Source organism: Xenopus tropicalis, chromosome 3 (assembly GCF_000004195.4).
Source record: "Xenopus tropicalis strain Nigerian chromosome 3, UCB_Xtro_10.0, whole genome shotgun sequence".
Taxonomy (NCBI): domain Eukaryota; kingdom Metazoa; phylum Chordata; class Amphibia; order Anura; family Pipidae; genus Xenopus; species Xenopus tropicalis.
The window spans coordinates 80,105,047-80,125,515 of NC_030679.2; the positions used below are offsets into that span (position 1 = coordinate 80,105,047).

At 38.3% G+C, this 20,469-nt stretch overlaps 1 protein-coding gene and 1 long non-coding RNA gene across 2 annotated transcripts in view; one reads left to right on the forward strand and one right to left on the reverse strand.

Annotated features, from left to right (window-relative positions):
* The window catches only part of sema3e (semaphorin 3E), a 78,985-nt gene extending 67,102 nt beyond the window's left edge, over positions 1-11,883 (reverse strand). The window contains exon 1 of the mRNA XM_002935256.5: positions 11,218-11,883. Coding sequence (XP_002935302.1) covers positions 11,218-11,347 — 130 coding nt within the window. The 5' untranslated portion in view covers positions 11,348-11,883. The remainder of the gene's footprint in view (positions 1-11,217) is intronic.
* LOC108646168 overlaps positions 1-20,469 on the forward strand; it is a 222,295-nt gene that overhangs the window by 86,078 nt on the left and 115,748 nt on the right. The gene's annotated exons all lie outside the window — the stretch shown is intronic.

Below are 20,469 nucleotides of genomic sequence, written 5' to 3' on the forward strand. Positions count from 1 at the left end.
GTTTTACCAATTTACCAGCAATGTAATAGGCAGAAAATTTGTAATATCCTTATATTCAGCCACTGGCCCACCCCCTTCAACCCCTGATTTGCCAGAATGTAGCAGAAACCAATCCTTTTTCACTTCCCCGATCCTCCTGGAGTAGCCGTTACTTCATACCCCCACCCCCTAGTTCCAGCCCTGGGGATTTATCTATTGCTACCTGTATCTCTTCCTAAAATACTCATTCTTCATAAAATGGGTCACGTGTTATAGGCAGAAGAGAACATTCTTAATTCTACTAAAACTGCTCCAACAAAATATACAATGAGGCAGCAAAACAGGCTCTACACATAGAGAAAGAAAGAGAGAGAAACTCTGTTTAGACTGTACTGTACATTCACCTAAGCTATGTAAAAGTTGTCAAGGACATTTAGGTCAGTGTGCCTTTAATCTCATCCATTCTGTACTGTAATAGATTTAATCAACAGAAGCAATGCAAATGCAATCAGCAAAACCATATGCTAGGAATGCGTGTGCATACGCAGGGGTCACCCCCACAAGATACCTAAACTGTTCCAGTCCTTTGAAATGCTAAGTGGAAGCTTGTGCACTTCTGTTACAGTTAAGAGGAGAAATGAGCCTGTGGAGGAGTCAAGTACTTTTGATGAAACAGATGTCTCTGAGCAGAATGTACACTACACCATTATTAGTTGACATAGATAAAATGTGCATTTTATAGAATGTGCAATCACTTTTTGTTCAAGGATGAATAAGTTACATCTTTTCTTTTCTAAAAGACTACTCTTAGTTGAGATGAGGGTTACTGTTACAGGTATACTGTAGGATCAGCTATTCAGAAATTCATTATCCAGAAATCTCCAAAAATACTAATGATTTAGCTCCCGTAGAGATTGTTTAAATGATTTGCTAATAATAAAACAGTATTTTGCACCTGGTGGTAACTAAGCAAGTAAATGTAAACGTTTTATAGAAGCCTTAAGGTATGGTAGACTGTCAACCCTCACCTGACTCTAACCTGCCCGCTCAAAACCCACACTCATCCCGACCAATGGGTCCGCAGTTATATACATACCCGTGCCCAACCTACCCCATCTCTTACGTCACTGAAGGAGGCAGGATGGAGCAGGTATACATTTATAAATACATGCTGAAAGATGCGGAAACAGGGCACAGTTAGATTGGAGGCAGGGAAGGAGGTAGGAAGAGTTCAGCCTGAGCCCGCCTGCAACCCAAATATTTTGTGCGAGTGTCCTGAGGGTAGACCCGTGGGTTTTGAGCCCGCACATAACTAGTATGGTTATCCAAATTACAGAAGGACCATCTATCAGAAACCCCACAGTTCCCAGGCAGCCCTGATAATAGTTCCTAAATATGTAATGTGTTGTATTTAAAATCCACATGCTTGTAAATATAAAATGACAGCTTTATCGTTGGTATGGCTAAGGTAATCTGTATGTTGCGTTTATAGAAGGATGTTCTTCTACTTACAGGACAAGAGTTTCTCCCACTGTTTATACTGTATATTTGCAGTATTTTAACCTAACCATTTCTACCTGAAAAGTTATTACATTTCATGGGGCCCAGTGGTGTTTTATCCTCTTCATCACAAATCTGGAAATCATGAGGAATTTAAAAAACATAATATACTGTCCAGTTCTCAGGTTCTATGTTTCCTGTACTAACTGAATTTACACTAGCTAAGTTAATAGAGGAATATTTTTTGTTTTGCAGATGTCAGGCTTGATATTTAAACTGTTCTTATTGCTAGGAGTTAATTGCTCTTGAAAACTGGGAGCAGTTCTGAAATTAAAAAGAAGGTGAAGGATAGAGGGCCTTACCTGTGGCTCATAAGTGCTCTGTGAGTGAGCACTAAGAAGTATTTGTACCACTCATGAACTTGGCCCCCCCTAATTGAAACTGGACCCAAATATGTTCCTTACATAAGTATGCATGATACTATGCATGATATTGCCAGCCCCAGTCCATCAATAGTAATGTGAGGTCTCACTGACCTTAGACCTTTAATCTGTAGGTTAATGAAAAAAATTATTTTAAAAATGGTACAGAATAACAAATATATACTGATACTTGATTTGTGCCATAGTACAAACACAGCATGCTCTTTTTCTTGCTATGGATACCTTTTTAAAAAAAAATCGTTGTGGTGTAATTTGGGTAGCCCTATAGCAGAGAATGAAAGGGTAACCTGATAGTCCCAATAATGAAGCTAATAATGCTATCTTGAACTTCATCTAACCCTTAACTAACCTCCTGGGTGCAAAACTGAAGATGTTAAGGAAAAGACAGTTACCAACGTTACCAATTCCCAGTCCATGCTATATGGAACCATTTAAGCACTATAGGTTTTTCTTTTTTCCTCTGTTATCCATAAACCTTTCACAAATGCTCTAGGAAGCACTCTTGTTTTGATGTTATGTTTCTTCCTTTACAAATATTGGTTTTCAGGATATTTACTGCCTCCTGAATAAACCTCTCCAGCATTTCCTGAGATACTTTGGATGTTGCCATTACAACTGACGTTTGCTGATACCATACAGCTTAATCATGTTGAGGCCAATTTTGTTTGCAAACCTCTGTTCACTATTTACTGTTAGGAAACTTACACAATTCCCAATAGGATCATTTCAGCATTACATTAAATGCAAATCAGTCGTACTTTTAAAGCTTATCATAATATGGCAGGGCATTTTTTGGACAGGGCTAAAGGAATAAGTCTGACAAAAGACTTCTATGAATGCAGAGATTGGATTCTTTTCAAAAATGATAACAAGGAACAGACGGTTTGGAATTATTTAGACCGGAGTATTAATGTTAAGCACACATTTATGAAACGAATAAAATGTCACCATGCTGTAAATGATCACATACTGCAAGGCAATGTCAAAGTTTCTGCTGGGTGATGTTGAGAGTCGTAGTTTCTCCCAAGCACAAGACTGCAACATTGATTTCCCTGCAATAAACAGCTGGAATGTAGTGTCACGGCAGGCTAAAGAATGTTATGGTCTGTTTGTACAGTAGTGCATTGTTTTTAATTGTTACACAAAAACCATGGCTACCTTAAAATAGTTGGTATTTAATTTAGCTGTAAACCTTTTCTATTTAACGTCACAAATTACACTCTTCAAACTACTGAGAATTGGTCTAATTTATTTTGCTGTAAACTTCAAATCTAGGGTGCAAAACAAAGATTAACAGATAATCAAGGCTGTAGGCTCTAGCAGTCTTGCTTGTGTCTGAAAACCACTGCCTTTCCTTGTATGTTACTGATTTCCTAGAAATGGGCACAGATGTTCCCTCCTCATAAACTGTTACTGATATGTTGCTAAACAGAGCAGTTAGGATTAAGTCTCACAAAAGTAAGAAAAACACACAGTAAACAAATATAAGGTATCATTATGAGCAGGTTGCCAAGCATATGCAAGGGGCACTACAACACAACTCTGTAACCTGTAATTTCTGGTAAACTACTACTTCCATGATTCTCTGACAAGGGACACTGGGATCTGCAGCTCAGCAACAGATAGTGACAACAATACCATAGTGATAAGCAAAGATGAACAATGAGCTCACATACGGCTTTTCCTAGATGTACTGACCTGAAGATAGTGACAGAGAAATACATTGGTTGCGTAGCTAGAAATGGCTATAACTTGTTGCTGGTATGCCTGAATGGAACCAGGACTAAAGTCTGGTGTCTTTATAATTGTGCTATTTTGTTTAAAACATTTGTTTAGAAATTCCATTTATTTGACTCCTGCATGTTAATTTAATTTTTTTTTTTTTTATAAAGAGACCATCTTCTTCTTTAATCCCACTGCCTCCAGATTGTGCTGTTTAAGAAGTCAGGGCCCCAAACTAGACCAATCTCAGAAATCCGCGCCAATGTGCGTACAGTAAATGCATTGTACATAAGGTACAATAATATTCAGATTACTCTCGCACACATCTGTACAAAACACAGGTGCAGGGGCGCACTAGACAGCCACGCAAACAGATCAGTAATGGAGTTAGAAAAAAATAAGGCTAATGCAACATGGGGCAGATTCTCAGCCTGTGGAAAAGTGCTTTAAAAATCTGATGTGTTCGCACCTGGGGACATTGTGTCAGCCTGGGTGCAGACATACTAAGCAAAATTTGTTGTGAAACAGCATACGTAAGCAGTTTCACACCGAATTCCGCTTAGTGTGTCTGCACCCAGCCCGACGGAGTGTATTAGCCTTATACAATGCATAGATCAAAACAAAGAAAAATGTATCTATCTGTATTAAAGTACAATTGGTTGCAATAGTTGTTTGCAAGAGACTGCAACAAAGGAATCAGTTAATGTGTAATGTGCTTTAATTACATACAATTAGGACTTGTTCTGACTAATTGCTTTTCAGTCCGTTCTGTTCAGCTAGTGCCCTACTCATTTGAAATACATTAATCAAGGTTAGAAGTAGGCAATAACTTAGATAAACTAGATTAGGCCAAGTGACTGCAACATCATTGCAGATTTATGTATGTTCACGTACATTGATAAGTATGGGTTATTGGTTACAGTGCTAGACCAGCATATCAACCAGCAATAATAATGCATAATAATGAACTTGTGTAGATTACACTAAGAGGCTTTATGTGTATAAATTACTATCACTTTTTGTACTCATGTAAATACTTTAGCTCTGTGTGAAAAATTTAGTTCTTTGATCTAGATATCAATACCAGATGTAAGACATGCAAAACAAAACTTCAGTTTATTATACGCTGCACATCAGCATCGCTTCTGTAACAACTCATTTTCCATAAAGGCTAGTTGATTTTTAGTACAGTAAATCCTTAATTTTAGCATAGTATCTTTGGTTTATCTTTCTGTGAAACTTTTAGATTCTACTTTGTGCTTTACCTAAAACAAACTGATTGTCAGACTTTCAATAGCAAACAAGGGCAACAGCTGATACCATTTCCAATTTAAGCTACTGTCAGTTATAAAGAAAAAGCCAAATAGGCCTGCAAGGTGTATTACACAATAAGGCAAAGCTTGAGGTCATGACAAGCTTGTACACAGCAACCACAGAATATTGGTAATAATATAGATGTGAAGACTTTCATATGTCTTGTAAGAGACTAGTTCAAATGATTCTTCTAGGGAATCTGTGAACCTCATTGTAACCTCTCGTGTTCTATCAGAGGGCACATTTCACCTTTACAATCCCTTTAAATGGGCATTTGGGGATAGTCTTTGTGAATAAAAGACCAGGTGAAGAACTACATAAAGATAGCTAACAAAGGCTAGTTAACAAACCGTAACAGCAAAGAATCCAAAAACTCACACAATAACCATACATAAATTAAATAAGCACTATAATTATATTGACTAGTGACTTATTAAAAAACTTTTGCCTCATTTCAACCCCCCCACACACACTCACACACACTCACTCAAGCTTAGCATTTTAACAGAGCAGAGAATAGTCATGATATTACAGACATGACTTAGGACTGGCCTCTAGCCACAGAATTACACAGCTCTGAAATTTACCAGAGGAACCAGACATGGTAATTGGAAAACTGTCCAGATGTAAATGTTAAATGGACACCATCTATTCAGGAAATAATTAATGTGAATACAACCTCTCCCTCTCCAAGTGACTACGCTTGTGATTAGCAGTGTAAAAGTACCTTTTTATATTTTAGACAACAGTTGTATGTTTCTTGATTACCTTGATGTCAGCATGGCGGCTTAGGACATTTATGATTATATATTTGCTACTGGGTATCCAGCTTGGAAAAGGAACTGAGAGCTTGTTGTGATTATCATTTTAGTTAGCCAATAAAGTTAGCAATTTAACTCCACGTTTATGTTTCATGTCAAAACTTTTACCCTATAATAATAGTCTCTGAAAATCTATGTGTTAAAAAAATGTAATCACTTGCAGTAAATACTCGTAATTGCTTCTTTTGGACTCCCATGGCCTGTTAAGCATTCTGATTTAGCCATCTATCCCCATGGGTTGGAATGTTAAGAGGGCCCACAAATGTTGCATGTTACACTTGTGTTTTAAGCAATTGACAATCAGTACCAGCTTACATTTTCATCATGCCTTCATAAGATAGATCTAAAACTCTTGGACCAGAGAGGTAGATCTAGAGGGATGCCAGCAGACCATAGTCATTGTGCAAGTAGGGTGCCTAGTTTAATAGTCAAACACACACCAATTTTAATGCCCACAATGGATCCTCTGTAATGTTAACAATGCCACACTAGCCCAGTACACTTGTGTATATAGTATATCATCAGTGTGTAGCTGTATATTGATAGCTTCAAGTAAACAATCCTGATTCACATCTGTTTGCCAGTTATACGGACTGTTTAAGGAAGGCCATCTTGATGACTGCCATACTTATTAGAGCAGTGGTGTCATCCCATAACATTCTATTTAAACACTTTTTTAGTTACTGGGCACTAAATTAGTTTGGTGCAGTTTTCTGTTACCTAAAATAACCCTTTCACTTGCCAGATGAAAATTGCTGTGTGTGACATTAGACTGCAGTGGCAAAAACTCTTTCCTTACCTATAGTCAAATGAATAGGCAATGCTCTGCTGATGGCAGACCTGAATTAGGCTGTAAAATCAAGTCACTTTTCAGATTAGGAAGAAGTTATAAACTCATGGGCATAGCCAAAAAATGTCCATTTGTTCATTCTGGAATGTTGTCAGACATCTGTACAGTAAATTAAAACAATACAGTATAGATTGTGGTAAGGTATGTTTTTAGAGGGGTTGCAAAAGACTAAAACCTAAAAACATTCCAACAAAATCTCAATAAACAGGCTTATGTAAAAAAAAAACAAATAATAGTTTCTATATACATTACTTTGTACACAAATTATGCATTTTGTGCTCTCATGGGCCCTTAGTCATAGGCTACAAGGGCACAAAACAAATAAGGCTTTCTTTTTGGCACAAATTATACTTCAATAAATGTGTTTTTACATAATCTTGTTTGTTTAGACTTTCTGAGTGCTCATTACATATATATATATATATATATATATATATATATATATATATATATATATAGTTTTACTCCAAACTCTATTCAAATTCTATTTTATTTATTTTACTTTTAGCCAAAAACTCGTTTTTTCCTTTGATTTTTCTAGTTCAGACTTTTGGGCATTAAATAGCTGTTAGTATCTATTCAGACTTAAGTGTGCCTTTTTTTGCTGGATGTTTTTTCTTTTAATAAAATAAATCAAAGAAAAACATCTACTTGAATCATCCTTCTTCAAAAAAATCAGCTTGAGTGCCTTGACTTGGCTAGTGAATAAGGCAAGTATTTACAACAGATGTAATGATGCCTTTTAAGTAAAGAATATTTCCAGGGATGTAGAGAAACGTGCCTCTATGCAAAACAAGAGAAACATGTCTTTTTTCCATATGAGTGAGAAGAGATGGAGCATAGACTCACTAACAATGAGACCTTTTAGTATAACCCAGGCATCTGCAGTTCCTTTCTGTTATCTGCCACATATTGCCCAGGTTACTAACAGGGCCTGGGACACATTTTCTTTATTAAGAGTAAAGTGACCTATTTGTATTTGTAATGGTTTGCTTTCTGGGAAGTCTCACATGGTTTAAATGGTACAATACAATGTTGTCATTTGCAGTGTCTGTTTTGGGGAAGGAAGTTTGATGTATCTTGGGACACCTTTTAATGATCCCACTTAACTTCTTTAAGTAAAATTTATGTGGACTGTTCTGGCTGCCTCTGGACAAATCTAAGGTTAAAACCTACTGGGCTATTAAATGATGCATACAAGAACAGATTTACTGACATAACTGCTATACTGTAGCAGTACTGCTATCCAATGAACAATTCTATTCAACTTGTTGCAGACTGATCAAAAATAATTGCCGAGAGTTAACTACACATATATTAGTAAGTCAGCCCCATGGTTATTATCAGGTTATTTATTAAATCAATCTCGAAGCACAATTCATTTCCATGGTTTAGACTGGAAAGCCTATATTCATCTGGATAATGTAAGGGTCGGCACTCTACATATTGCTGCATGTGTAATTTTCAGTACTCGGTGCATAAAACCTACATTTTCTGTATTATTGATGTACAAGGAGTTCAACCACACTTTCTTTATTAAAGACAAAAGGTTCAGGAGAAGTTGCACTTTGCATCAATCTTGAAAGCTTATTTAACACGTGCAAAATGGTTTAACAGGTCTCAACTCTAATCTCTGGAAGGGTTTGTGGCTTCTGGTGCAGGGAGGCCCATTTATCAACATTCTCATTTTTTGTGGTTTTTAAAACCATGATTAAACTCACTTTCTTTAAAACCACAAATGGCAAGTGATTTATTAAAACAGCCTTTTTTTTTTTTTTTTTTTTTTTAAAAAGCATGAATAAAAAAAAATGCAGGAAAAAAACGCTAAAACCACAAATTTTTCACGTTTTTCAACAGAGTATCTGAGAATTCCAAAAAACCTCTAATACCACCAAAAAAAAGAACTTCCAACTGGAAACAGGACAGCTGCCTATTGACTTCTACATGACCTGGACAGCTTTTAGATGGCGGAGTTTTGTATAAGTGGTTTTGACACTTATTAAAAAAAATTTACATGAAAAATTTGCATTTTAGCACAAAAAAAAACCACAAATTGTAATAAAAAATAAAATACGAATATTAGTAAATACCCCTTTAGAATATGACCTAGGAAAGCTTCTTCTCAGTTTTGCAGTCCAGTCAGTCAGTTATAATTAGGAATTACCTTTTTTGACTTGTAATCACACAATCTAAGCAAACCAACATTTCAGTATTAGTGCACAGAGAACTGTTATAGATTTTGTAACCCAATGAGTTTTCCAAAATGCAACTAAATGACTTTTAGTTTACTTAAGGAAACCTGTGGTTGTGAAATTAAAACAAAAAAACACTTCATATTCATTAAACAGGGGAAAGGAAAATTCTGCTTTTATCGTTGTGCAGCATTCTGTTCCTTACATCACCAACCTAATGGTAGCATAAGGACAAGTGTAGGGTTTAAGCCACATGTCCTGGTGTTACTCAACCCAAGGCAATCTTCCAGAGACTAAGCCACTAAATCTTTTAGATTCAGTGCTTGTATTTCTTCAATGAGAAAAACAAATTACTGGGGAAAAGTCCTGTGTATGTCTGGAACTGCTGATTGTAGCCCCTGCTCATAGACCAGCAATCTATACATTTCCTAAAAGTCTATTTGTACCAACAACTTGTTATGTACAGAGAAATATCCAGAGTAAAGCTGCAAGATACCTGTGTGATCCAACTGGGTATAGTGTGAGGTTAGCACACGGAATAACTATAAACTTCAGGTTGCAAAGATATAGAGCGTGATTTTTCTCTAAGTACAAAAATCTGATGCATCAAGGTGGCCATATACCTTAAGACCCACTCGTTTGGCGAAGTCACCAAATGAGCGGATCTTCTCCCAATATGGCCAAGGTGGGCAATTATCGAGCTAATTCACGCTAGGGCCCACCAGTTGATTTGCAATAACGGGTATATGAGTCCTTGATCAAGGACAGCCTCAAAGACCTGATGTGGTTCCCAATGCGACAATAAAAATAGACCGGCCCGATTGACACCTGGCCAATTTTCAACCAGATATCGGTCAGGAGTCCCCATACATGGGCAGATAAACTGCCAAATTAATCTAAAGTTCTAAATTGGCATCTTAAATCTGCCTGTGTATGGCCGCCTTAGGTGTCTGGTTGGTCTCTGCCCAATTTACAAAGCTAATTAGTATATCCACAGCCAAACAACTTTTATAATGGTCTCTTCTCTAAAGAGAATAAAGGAGTATTCTGTAATAAAAAAAAACACAATATATGCGATTGCATTTTGATGCTAATAACACTGGCCACAGAATCTCTGGAAAGACAAGCACTGCGTATAAACACACACATCACTGAGGCATGTTGAGTAGATTTGCTACAACATTTCATCTGGAATTTCTATTTTAGCCATATAATTGATGTACAGAGGAGAAGATATATGTATGCATATGGGGTTATTCTCTGGTTCCTCTTAAAATCAAACAGCAATAAAGTGAACAGGAGGATGAGGTCAAAGGTGCCATGGGATATAACATTAGCAAGTGTGGTTCAGCTAGCACTAATTAACTGAACACCCAGTTGGGATGTGATGCACAGCAAATGTAACAAGTAGAACTAAATATGTTATCTGTTTCACAAACTTTTCCATACACATAAAGTCTGCACAGACAAAGTACATGGTGCATTCCCTGTTGCTTGTTTTGCCTTTGAGGTATTTATAAGGTATTGCTAGTAAATGCAAGGTCATAGGTTTGATTCCGAACAGGTGGTCATCTGCAAGGAGTGTGTATTATTACTCCTGTGCTTGCGTGGGTTTCCTCCCACACTTCAAAAACATACAGGTAGGTTAAATGGATCTGAATAAAACTGAACCTAGTGTGTGTTTTAAACTTAGAGTTTAAGCTCTGCTGGGGCAGTAACCAATGTTATTGTTATACATCTCTGTAAAGTGCTGTGGAAGCGCTATGGCAGTACCAGGATTCAGCTCGGGAAAAAAAGATTTTCAGAAGGAATCGGATTCCCGGCCAGACTGAATCCGAATTAACTTTTTGTCACATAAACACAGAAGTGTTTTCACCATGTGCATAGTGTGCGGTTCTCTTTAACCCTTCCTTATCCTAATTTCCCTTCTATCCATTGCCTATAGTCGGCAGTACTGTTAATGCAGGCTACCATCCTACTAGCCTTATTCCAGAAGCCTGCAAGACATCACAGAGCGCTGACCCACTTTGAATTGAGGAGAACAAGTCTAGCTTTCATAGAGGTACTTTGCTTTAAGTGTGTGGTTGTGCTCTTGTCTATGGTATAAAAACAGATAAAAGCACAGAGTGAACGCTGCATTTGGGAATGGAAATTCTAAATAACTGCTGGCTTAACCCTTTTGTTCCCCCTGCTGTATAGCAGGTTCTATTGGTGGATATGCAGAAAGAACACCAAACTTCAGTGGAAGGAATAAGACAGCATTGCCATTAACCCTCAGATATGATAGGTATGATGAGTTTTGCCATTGTATGTAGATTGTAGTAAAACAAACATCCAACTAAGATTCTGTATCAAATGTAATAAAGAATGATGATACCCACAGTGGGTTCACTTACCTTTATGGGACAGGCGTAACCTTGGCTGAGTGGTATCACTCACAGCAAATGATGTCCAAAAAAGCCCAAGGAGAAACAATGCATTCCATAAGGTACAAGCCATACTGGGACAGGACAGTTCTCTCTTCATTTGGGAGAAGCCTCTGCCTCCGCTGCTGCTGGAGTCTAATGACCTGGCTCTGCTTTCAGCTCCCTGTGAATTCCCTAGAGGAATGGCTTATTGCTACACCCCAGCCCACATTTCCTATATGTCATGCCTCATAAGTAACAGAGAACCACTTCTTTCCAGGACGTTTGTTTCTAAACTGACAGCAGGTCCACCGGTGGGGCTTCCTCAGATTCTCAGCGGCTGTCGCTGCAGCAGAGCACTTTGTAATAGCGACCAATCGCTGCCGAGTCACTCCAGCAGGCAAGCCCCTCCTAGATTTCTGCCAAAGACGGCTTCTTCTCATCCACCTTTGACGTCTAATAATTAGAAGGAAAGAGAATGATTCCTTTCCCCCGAGCTGTTAGACGCACCCAGCAGGGATGCTGAGTCCCCCGGCTGCTCTACACACAGGAGAAATGAGAGAGAGCTGAGGAAATGCGGTGTCTGTCCCAGTGCCAGGCTGCCCCTCCCTCCAGAGAAGCGCAGATCTCAGGCGTGTGCCGCTGTGCAAAGCCACTCAAGCTTCTGAGAAAGTCAATAAATACAAGGATTTATTCATTTGCTAAATGCCTTCAACGTAATCACTCTCACATTCAGAATAATAGAAAAAAAACCTTCGTGTTTGCGCTAGCTAGTGCTAGTCATATACATACCGGCCAGCAGCAGCCTGCTCACAAGCCTGTACCGACAATAATGTGTTCGGGTCAGGCTTTCTTTTCAGCTGCTACAGCTTTGTTGCTGTCATTTTCTCACAAGGTGGGAAAAACAAGTAACCCAAAAATAGGGCAACATGCACAAAATGGAATCACAGCTCATCCCCAGAGCCCCGCACCCCTGAAATATCCTCTATGGATTACATTCTAAGTAACTGATATGACCTACCCTCTGTGCCCAGTGTATGCAGGCTATTATTGTTTTAATTAGGCATACACTACCAGCCCCAGCTTACTGTAAACTGCATTATCCAGCACCAACTGAGGTGCTTGTATTACTGAATATTGGGCCTGGAACAGAGTTTTAATTGCATTGACCCCACACATGCCAGTAAGATCACTGCATGCCTCCTAACATTTGGAAAACTTTAAGAGGGGCAGTATTAACTGCTGCATGTAGTTGCAGGTGGAACAATTTGGAATATTCCCATTATATGGTCACACTCCCTAAATACAACACCTAGTTAACAAAACGACATCCCTTTTTACATGGTTAGAATAACTGACTTTTTGTGGCTCCCCATGCATTTCATAAGACACTGTGGCCCCCAAGCATTACATGACAGACACAGAGGCAGCCTGCAGTCCCAACCATGCTCATCTAATACTCTTGGTCTGCAGGAGGCTGCACTTTTTATAATGTGGGGACTGGCATCTCACAAGACTCACAGGGAAACAGGGCATTAAAGGGATTGCTTTAGTAGCCATAATGGGAACTGCATGATCCAGACATGCCAATAACATCACACAGCAGAATATGAACTGAGAGTATTGTATTTACCTCTGACATGCCAGTAAAATCATTAAAGAAAATGGAATCAAGGCATTACATTAACCCCAGATGTGATATACACACAGGTGTGTTATAATACAGCTCACAACTAGGGATGTAGCGAACCTCAAAAAAAAAGTTCGCGAACCTGTTCGCGAACTTCCGCCGAAAATTGCGAATATTCGCGAACTTTGCGAACCCCATAGACTTCAATGGGAAGGCGAACTTTAAAACCTAGAAAAGCCATTTCTGGCCAGAAAACTGATTTTAAAGTTGTTTAAAGGGTGCCACGACCTGGACAGTGGCATGCAGGAGGGGGATCAAGCAAAAATTTCTCTGAAAAATTGACCCACGCTGTTTTTCGAAATGATCGGTAATTTTGCGACTTTTTCGTAATTTCTGGCGCTTTCGTAAAGTTATCGTAAGTTTTGCGACTTTTTCGGAGCATTCGTAACGTTATCGTAAGTTTTGCGACTTTTTCGGAGCAGTCGTACTGTTATCGTAAGTTTTGCGACTTTTTCGGAGCATTCGTAACGTTATCGTAAGTTTTGCGACTTTTTTGGAGCATTCGTAACGTTATCGTAAGTTTTGCGATTTTTTCGGTGCCGGCGAACCCAAATTGCGAACATCACGAAAAGTTCGCGAATTTGCGGACTTGCGAACACCCGATGTTCGCGCGAATTAGTTCGCCGGCGAACAGTTCGCTACATCTCTACTCACAACCCCAAGATCCTGGAAGTTAAACAATACATGGCAGGAACACATGCAACCAGTGCTGACTTGAGCCTCACTCCAAACCAGGTACCTGACTCTGGCTGATTAACGCTTGTCATCTTGCCTCTGAACAGCTTCTTTGTTCAAGTATGCCTAGCTCACCATGTGTTGGTCTGAGTGTGAGGCTGGCTTTTCCTCCACCAGATGCTCCTGCATTCCTGCCAGGGTGATGTCAAACAGGAGTCGGCAGTAAGAGGGTGGGACTGACAGCTGGGGTACTCTGCTGCTACCAGGAGCTAAAGGCCCTCGCAAAGGAATTGACTTGTAAATCTGTGCTTCCGCTGGCGACAAATCTCCCAAAGAAATGAAGGCAATGTAAAGGGAAAGAATTTTTTTGCCCTTATTATAGCCCTTATTTGGCACCTCCAGATACATTTTGATGTGTGTGTTGCTACCCAACTTTTATTACATTTGAATGTAAATCACTGAGGATTCACCACTGTAGCTCAAATCCAGCCACTGGTGAGTTATATGAGGTTCATAAGAACATCTATTGGAAATGGTAGCAGTCACTAAGCTAGAAAAATTCAAGAAGATGACCTCCTTTGAAATGGAACATCATCCAGGGCCAAATATGTGGATGTTTCTTAGAAATTTTTCTTAATTCTAGAAAACATAAAAAATTTGTCACATGATCGGATTTATATAAGGTGATCGAGTGCTGGGGTGAAGGGTCCTGTATAAATAAGTGCAGTTAGTGCCAGATACCTGAGTAGAGTAGTTATTTCACAAGTAGCTGCAACAAGAAGATGCTTAGGAAAGTGGAGTCACTACTGATTATTTTTCTCTTAGGTTAAGTACCTATAATAAAAAGGTTTGGCTGAAAATTCTAAAGATATTAAATTATGTTCTAGAAGAAAGATGCGGTTTTATGCATTGGAGATGTTAACCATGCTAATGTATAAGTGCTGTGTTTATGTATATGAGAAGCTGTCATTCTGGTTGTGCAGTATAATAGTCATTTGTCCAGGGCCTCTGGCACCCAGCCTGATTTCTTCATATAAGTAGTTGACAGCATAGCCAGTTACTTCCCCCCAAGCATAGTGTTATTGTTGTGATGCAGTGGGTCTGTAAGTCAAAACCCATGTATAAATGATTTGTTGCATTAACAAATTACTGGGTGGCAGCAACTTAAATTACATGTTTATTTAGCCTTACATAAGTATATGTAAATTAATGCAAGAAGTCTGAAAGGAAAATGCAGTTGGGTGAGCTCATTGCATTAAACTGGAAATGTGATGATATTGGTGTTCCAGAACCCTGGCTGCTTGACTCAGATGACCAGTCAGTTAATAATGATTATTTGAGCTTGTTAAGGGGATACAGGCTAAATGGAGAAGGTGTGTGTACTCATGTTTGCCACAGTATGAATGGTATTAATCAAAGGCATATCTGATAAGGATTGGGTATAACTTTACACAGGATGGGAAAGAACAGACAAGTTAATTATAAGAGGTTATAGATTGTCTCATATCAGTGAAGCTGAAACAGCTCAGCCCAGCTCATATTACTGAAAGAAAAGGCTGCACAGTTTGACCAGGAATTAATCTTGGGTGATATTAATTACCATGTATTGAGTGGTGTAATGGAACTGCCAGTGCATCAAAGGAGAGTCGGCTACATGCACATGTCATATGTCAGGTAGCAGGCACTCCAAGCTTTATGTAATGGAAAATTTTGGGAGCAGTCTCCAAAATATAATCTAACTAGAAAACACAGGTTTAAAAAACTTTTTCCCTCCATAACGTACACACTATTTTCCAGTAAAAGAACACAGCCTTCGTTACCGCAGCCTATATATTGTGCCTGATCATACACTCTTCGAGTGCAAAATACTTGGTGATTGGTGATGTTATTTTTTTATACTGACTCTTTTGTATCTGGTATGTGCAGTAGCTGGTTTAATATTTAATAATTGTTTTTGGTCAGGGTCGGACTGGGGAATGCAGGGCCCACCGGGGCTCCAGCCCCAGGGTCCCTGCAGGTGCCCCCATCGGCCACATCCCCTAACCCCCCCCCCCCCGCAAGTTCCCCAACCCGTTGTCCTCCCCTGAATGCATATCTTAAACGTGCCAGGGGAGGAACGGTCTGGCAGGGGGAATGCTGGCAAGGGTCGTTTCATGGGTTGCTACTATTAAAAATCAGCAGGGTTTTCCTGCTTAAATAAGTCCTGTTGTGCCAGTATTTTTGTGCTATTTGGATTTTTGTCATGTTAACACAGAAATGTGAAATGGAAGTTTAACCCTTACAAATCCTAATTACCATATGCTAATTAGGAGTCAGATTCGGGGGTACGGCCAAACCCAAAAAACTGGATTCGGTGCAGTCAATGCTTTGTGATAGTGCTGTATAAAATTATTTTAATGCAATAGAAATGGTAGCATTGCACTGGATCAGTGAAGACAGACAATATCAGAGAAACAAAAATACAAAAAGATATAAATGTACTGTAGAACCCTACAGGCCTTCCACTGAGTACAACAGGTGCCCTAGCAGTGATACTGCTGTTGGGCGAGATCAAGAAGTAGAGACTGGAGATCTACCATACTCAGAATCAATGATTGTGAGTAGGGTTGACTTATACAGCTTTTTTATATCTATGTTACAGGTCCCCTTTAAGCATCTGTGTAGTATAGACCCTCTTCTTAAACTTAAATTAGAACTGGTGTTAGGTAAATGGAATTTGTCCTTCCAAAATAACAAAGGGAAGCAAAAGTCCCAACAGGCCACAAGCTGGTTAAACCTCAAAAGGCAAATGACCTCCCCGGGTATTAGATTTTTCCATTTAACTTACAATATGTAACTTTTTAGAATACTGTATTTACAAATAAAATAAAAATGAATAGAATAAAAGTAAACCTAGTAAATGAAGCAGGGGCAAGAGCAAGGAAGTTAGGAGGTTTCATGCTACAGATCAAGGATACATCATTAGCTTATTTTAGATTTTCTGATAAGAGTGTACTAGACAATTCTTTGTGCATATACCTTGCATGTCAGTCATGCTTCAGCACAAAGGGACTGATGCATGAGATGCTTCTCTGAGAAGGATTAGCCTTCAATATCCGCAACTGAGCTCCCTGCATCTTATATATGTCTTCCTCTTAAATGCTAAAATTATGTAGGTTCTCTGAATCTGCAGAGAATGTTACCAGTGTAAAATAACTAATGTAAAGTCGAGGCTTTTGTGAAAACATATTGCATACTTTGCACAGCTAGCCTAAATATACAAATAGCTTTTGTGTTTCACAAAACATCTAGCTAGTATTTTAATTGTAAGTGTAAAATGTCAAACAGTATACATGTGAAATACATTTCAAATTGCAGACTACCTAGAAAATGTACAGCTTGTGGTCTATTAAATGAAGTGACCGACCCTTTTTAGCAAACAAAACTGCATAATATGGGACGCTGGGTATCAGAACAGGTGCTAGTGAATATTTGCGACTATTTATATTCTCTCTCTCTCTCTTCACATTCGTGACATGCCACATATAGAAGTGTAAACACACTAAAAGATAAAATATACAAGAGCCACAAATAACCTGTGAATATTTACATTTATTGTTTAATGTTAGCATGATTATGCAGTTCTTAGTGATGTTGCTCTTTTATACTAAAAATATGGATCTCAAGTTGTGGTTACTTGAATATTGTTACAACAAATGTGGGTATGTATGTGCCACAGAGCACGCAGATACCCTATATAAAGTAAAAGTTACTTTATGAAATTTAAAGTGGCTCAGCCCCTATGAAGTGCTTTAGTTAGTTTGCTGTGTGCTCCCATAAGAAATAATGAACAGCAGCCTGACATTTGGTGCTCCATGAGCAGTTAGGCCTGTACACCCCAAGGATATTGGGTGCTGGGAATTACATTTATTACAGAATGGAAATACTTTTGGTAAACAGTAGAAAGAATTGAAAAATATGCACACTGTAAGCAATTTTTCCATTGTGTGAACAATATTTCCTCTGAATGTATTTAAATAGTGTTTGCCAAGCGTCACGTCTGCATCTGCCAGTACAAAATAGATTGCATATTTTGTAACTTGCACCAGTCTGCAGTATATATGTATATACAGTATGAAGACATTTTTACTGAAAAATGCTACCCATAAACAGATCAGAAAGAAAATTATGCTTTGCACAGTGTAAAATTTGTATAAGTGTCTAAAGAAGAATATCAAATTGTGAAATGCAAATTTTTGGTCTTGTTTATGCAGGGCATTTTATTGTTTATTACTTTTATTACATTCATCCCATTTATGTTGCATATGGTTACCTAGACACCTGGCAGTGTAATAGGCCTAAAGTGACTTGACTTTATATTAGGATCTACAGTCAGTCAATGTGTGGTCAGTAAAAGTCACTTCAAATTTTACTTAGAGACTATTTTTTCCCTGTGATTACTGATTTGTTATTTCAAATGAGCCTTCTAAATAAGCTCTTCAATTATTGGATATGTAGTAGTAATACATTTGAACAATCTGCTGCACTGGCATGCTGGTACTTCAGAGCCTAGATTCCACAATCTAATCTAAATCTCCATCTAAATCTTCAGTGGCAGATTACAAGTTGGTTGGCAACTCGCAATATTCCTTTAAACAGAATCCTGTGAAATGAAAATAACTAATTGTTACTTTCATAATTTTTTCAGTCAGGGATGGGCCATTTAAGGAGTATAGTTCTATGCTCCAGGGAGTAGTTTACCTTTTGTAATGGTAAGCATCTAATTCAATGCTAGGGATCTTAGTCGAAGTCCTACCATTTGATTTCCCGAGGGTAACATAATTGTTTTGTCTAGATATAATTTAATCACTGACTCATTCAGTGCTGTCAGTCTATCTAATTATTTAAGTCATGTTTTAGGGTCTGAAATGTTGAATGTTATTTGTGAAGTGGTTAGGCTTATTTTTAAATTTCATATATATTTATTACTGGTTATATATATATATATATATATATATATATACACAAAAAAAGACAGAGCACATCCTAATAATAGTCAACTGCCCCGGGTGCTTGCAAAAAACATGTATATAGCAAGACCGTGAGCCGCACACACAGGGACTTAGTTAGAAAGCAAAAAATTTATTAATACATTTTTTGCTTTCTAACTAAGTCCCTCTGTGTGCGGCTCACTGTCTTGCTATATATATATATATATATATATATATATATATATATATATAAATATAATTATTGAGGTTGAGAAAGGCACATATCTATCAGATTCAAATTCGCATATCTTGGATTTTTCATTTAAAGTCTGGACATTTTCCAGTTTTCCTCAGAGAGGAGTTAATGAAATTCTTTCCTGCCTGCAAGTGGCAATCAGGCTATTACCGGCATTGGCTGCATAAGATTCTGATTGTCATAATAAAGGGTCAATGGTAAGATTAAAAGCTAATAGAAAGCAGACATCCCTAATGCCTTTTTTAAAGCGGAGCTGTTGGTGTTTATATTAATACACAAGCCATGAATATCCAGGGTTGTTTTATTAAATGGGCAAAAAAGGCTTTTTCCCAGGGCCCACCAAGACAAGGAGCCCACCATCAGACCATTCATATAATATAAGTTTTGACTGAAAAATTCCCTTGAAATGGCAGACCCCTTGTTATAATCCACAGGGAGAGCACAACAATGTTTCATGATTTATTTTGTTTTCCCATTTTGTAGTTATGGTTTATCTGCTCCAACGCAAAATTATAAGATATGTCCAACAACCGCCTGGAGCCTTCAGCTATGGGAGCGGATATCACTGTTTTTTTGAAGAGCAGGCACTCATTGAGCAAATCTTCAGGCAGAATTTTTGATTAGAAAGTAACTTTATCGCCTTACATATTTTGTGTAATCATAGGCAGAGATGTAACAACACTCACAAGATATTTAAAGATGGTCCCCACCAATCAAAGTATATAAGTTAATTGTCTCACTAATAATAGAAGGGCTTGAATTAGGGTACACCCGATCTGCTCCCATGGCCCTTAGCTCAGAGAGGTACTGCTTGACCTCCGTCATAGATTACCTGCCTTAGGGTAACACAATTACAAATGTATTGGGACAGCTGCAGGGCCCCACCAATGACATCTTTGCATCTTAAATTGGCCCAGTGAATATTCTGTGAATTATATACATTTAAATGGTGCTTAGTGATGTTATTTCTGAAACTTGTGCATTTTAATAAATAATGTACCCCCTGTTGTAAAATATGAGGATATTATAAATCACCTTGGAGTTCCACACCCTCAGCCCTTCAGCCTCATGCCTACATCATATTATATATTATTGATTTTTTTTTCAATACACTTAATGGCTAAAAGTATGTGGACGCACCTTATAATTAATGGATTTAAGGGGTGTGGCTTGATGGTGAGCTCAGAGGTCTTTGCCTCTCCCAACCTGAGCTGTATAAACCACATAATTTAGTGACACTTTACCCTCTCTTATCATTGGGAAACATCAGAGGAAGGCTTAGCAATCCTCAAGGACTGGTTCCCAAGGTGCTCAGAGTACAATGTCTCCCTTTTCTGCAAACCAGAGATGTGAGAATCCAAAATGGCAGAGGCTTTGGCTTGAAGTCTTAGCTCAACAGGCTCACCCGCTTCTGGGTACAGCTCTGCTTACTTTCCCTCTGATGTTCACCAAATCTTAGCCGGTCCATGAATGACTTACAAACAATGGCTAAAACTCTACAAGAGTCACACAAGACAGACTTCCCCCCAAAAAAAAGAAACAAGCTACACGCCATTGTTGAGGCACAAGGTAACTTTGATGTAAGACTCGATACTGTCGAACAAGCTCACAATAAGGCAACAGAGCGGGTGAACAATCACCACAGATTTATA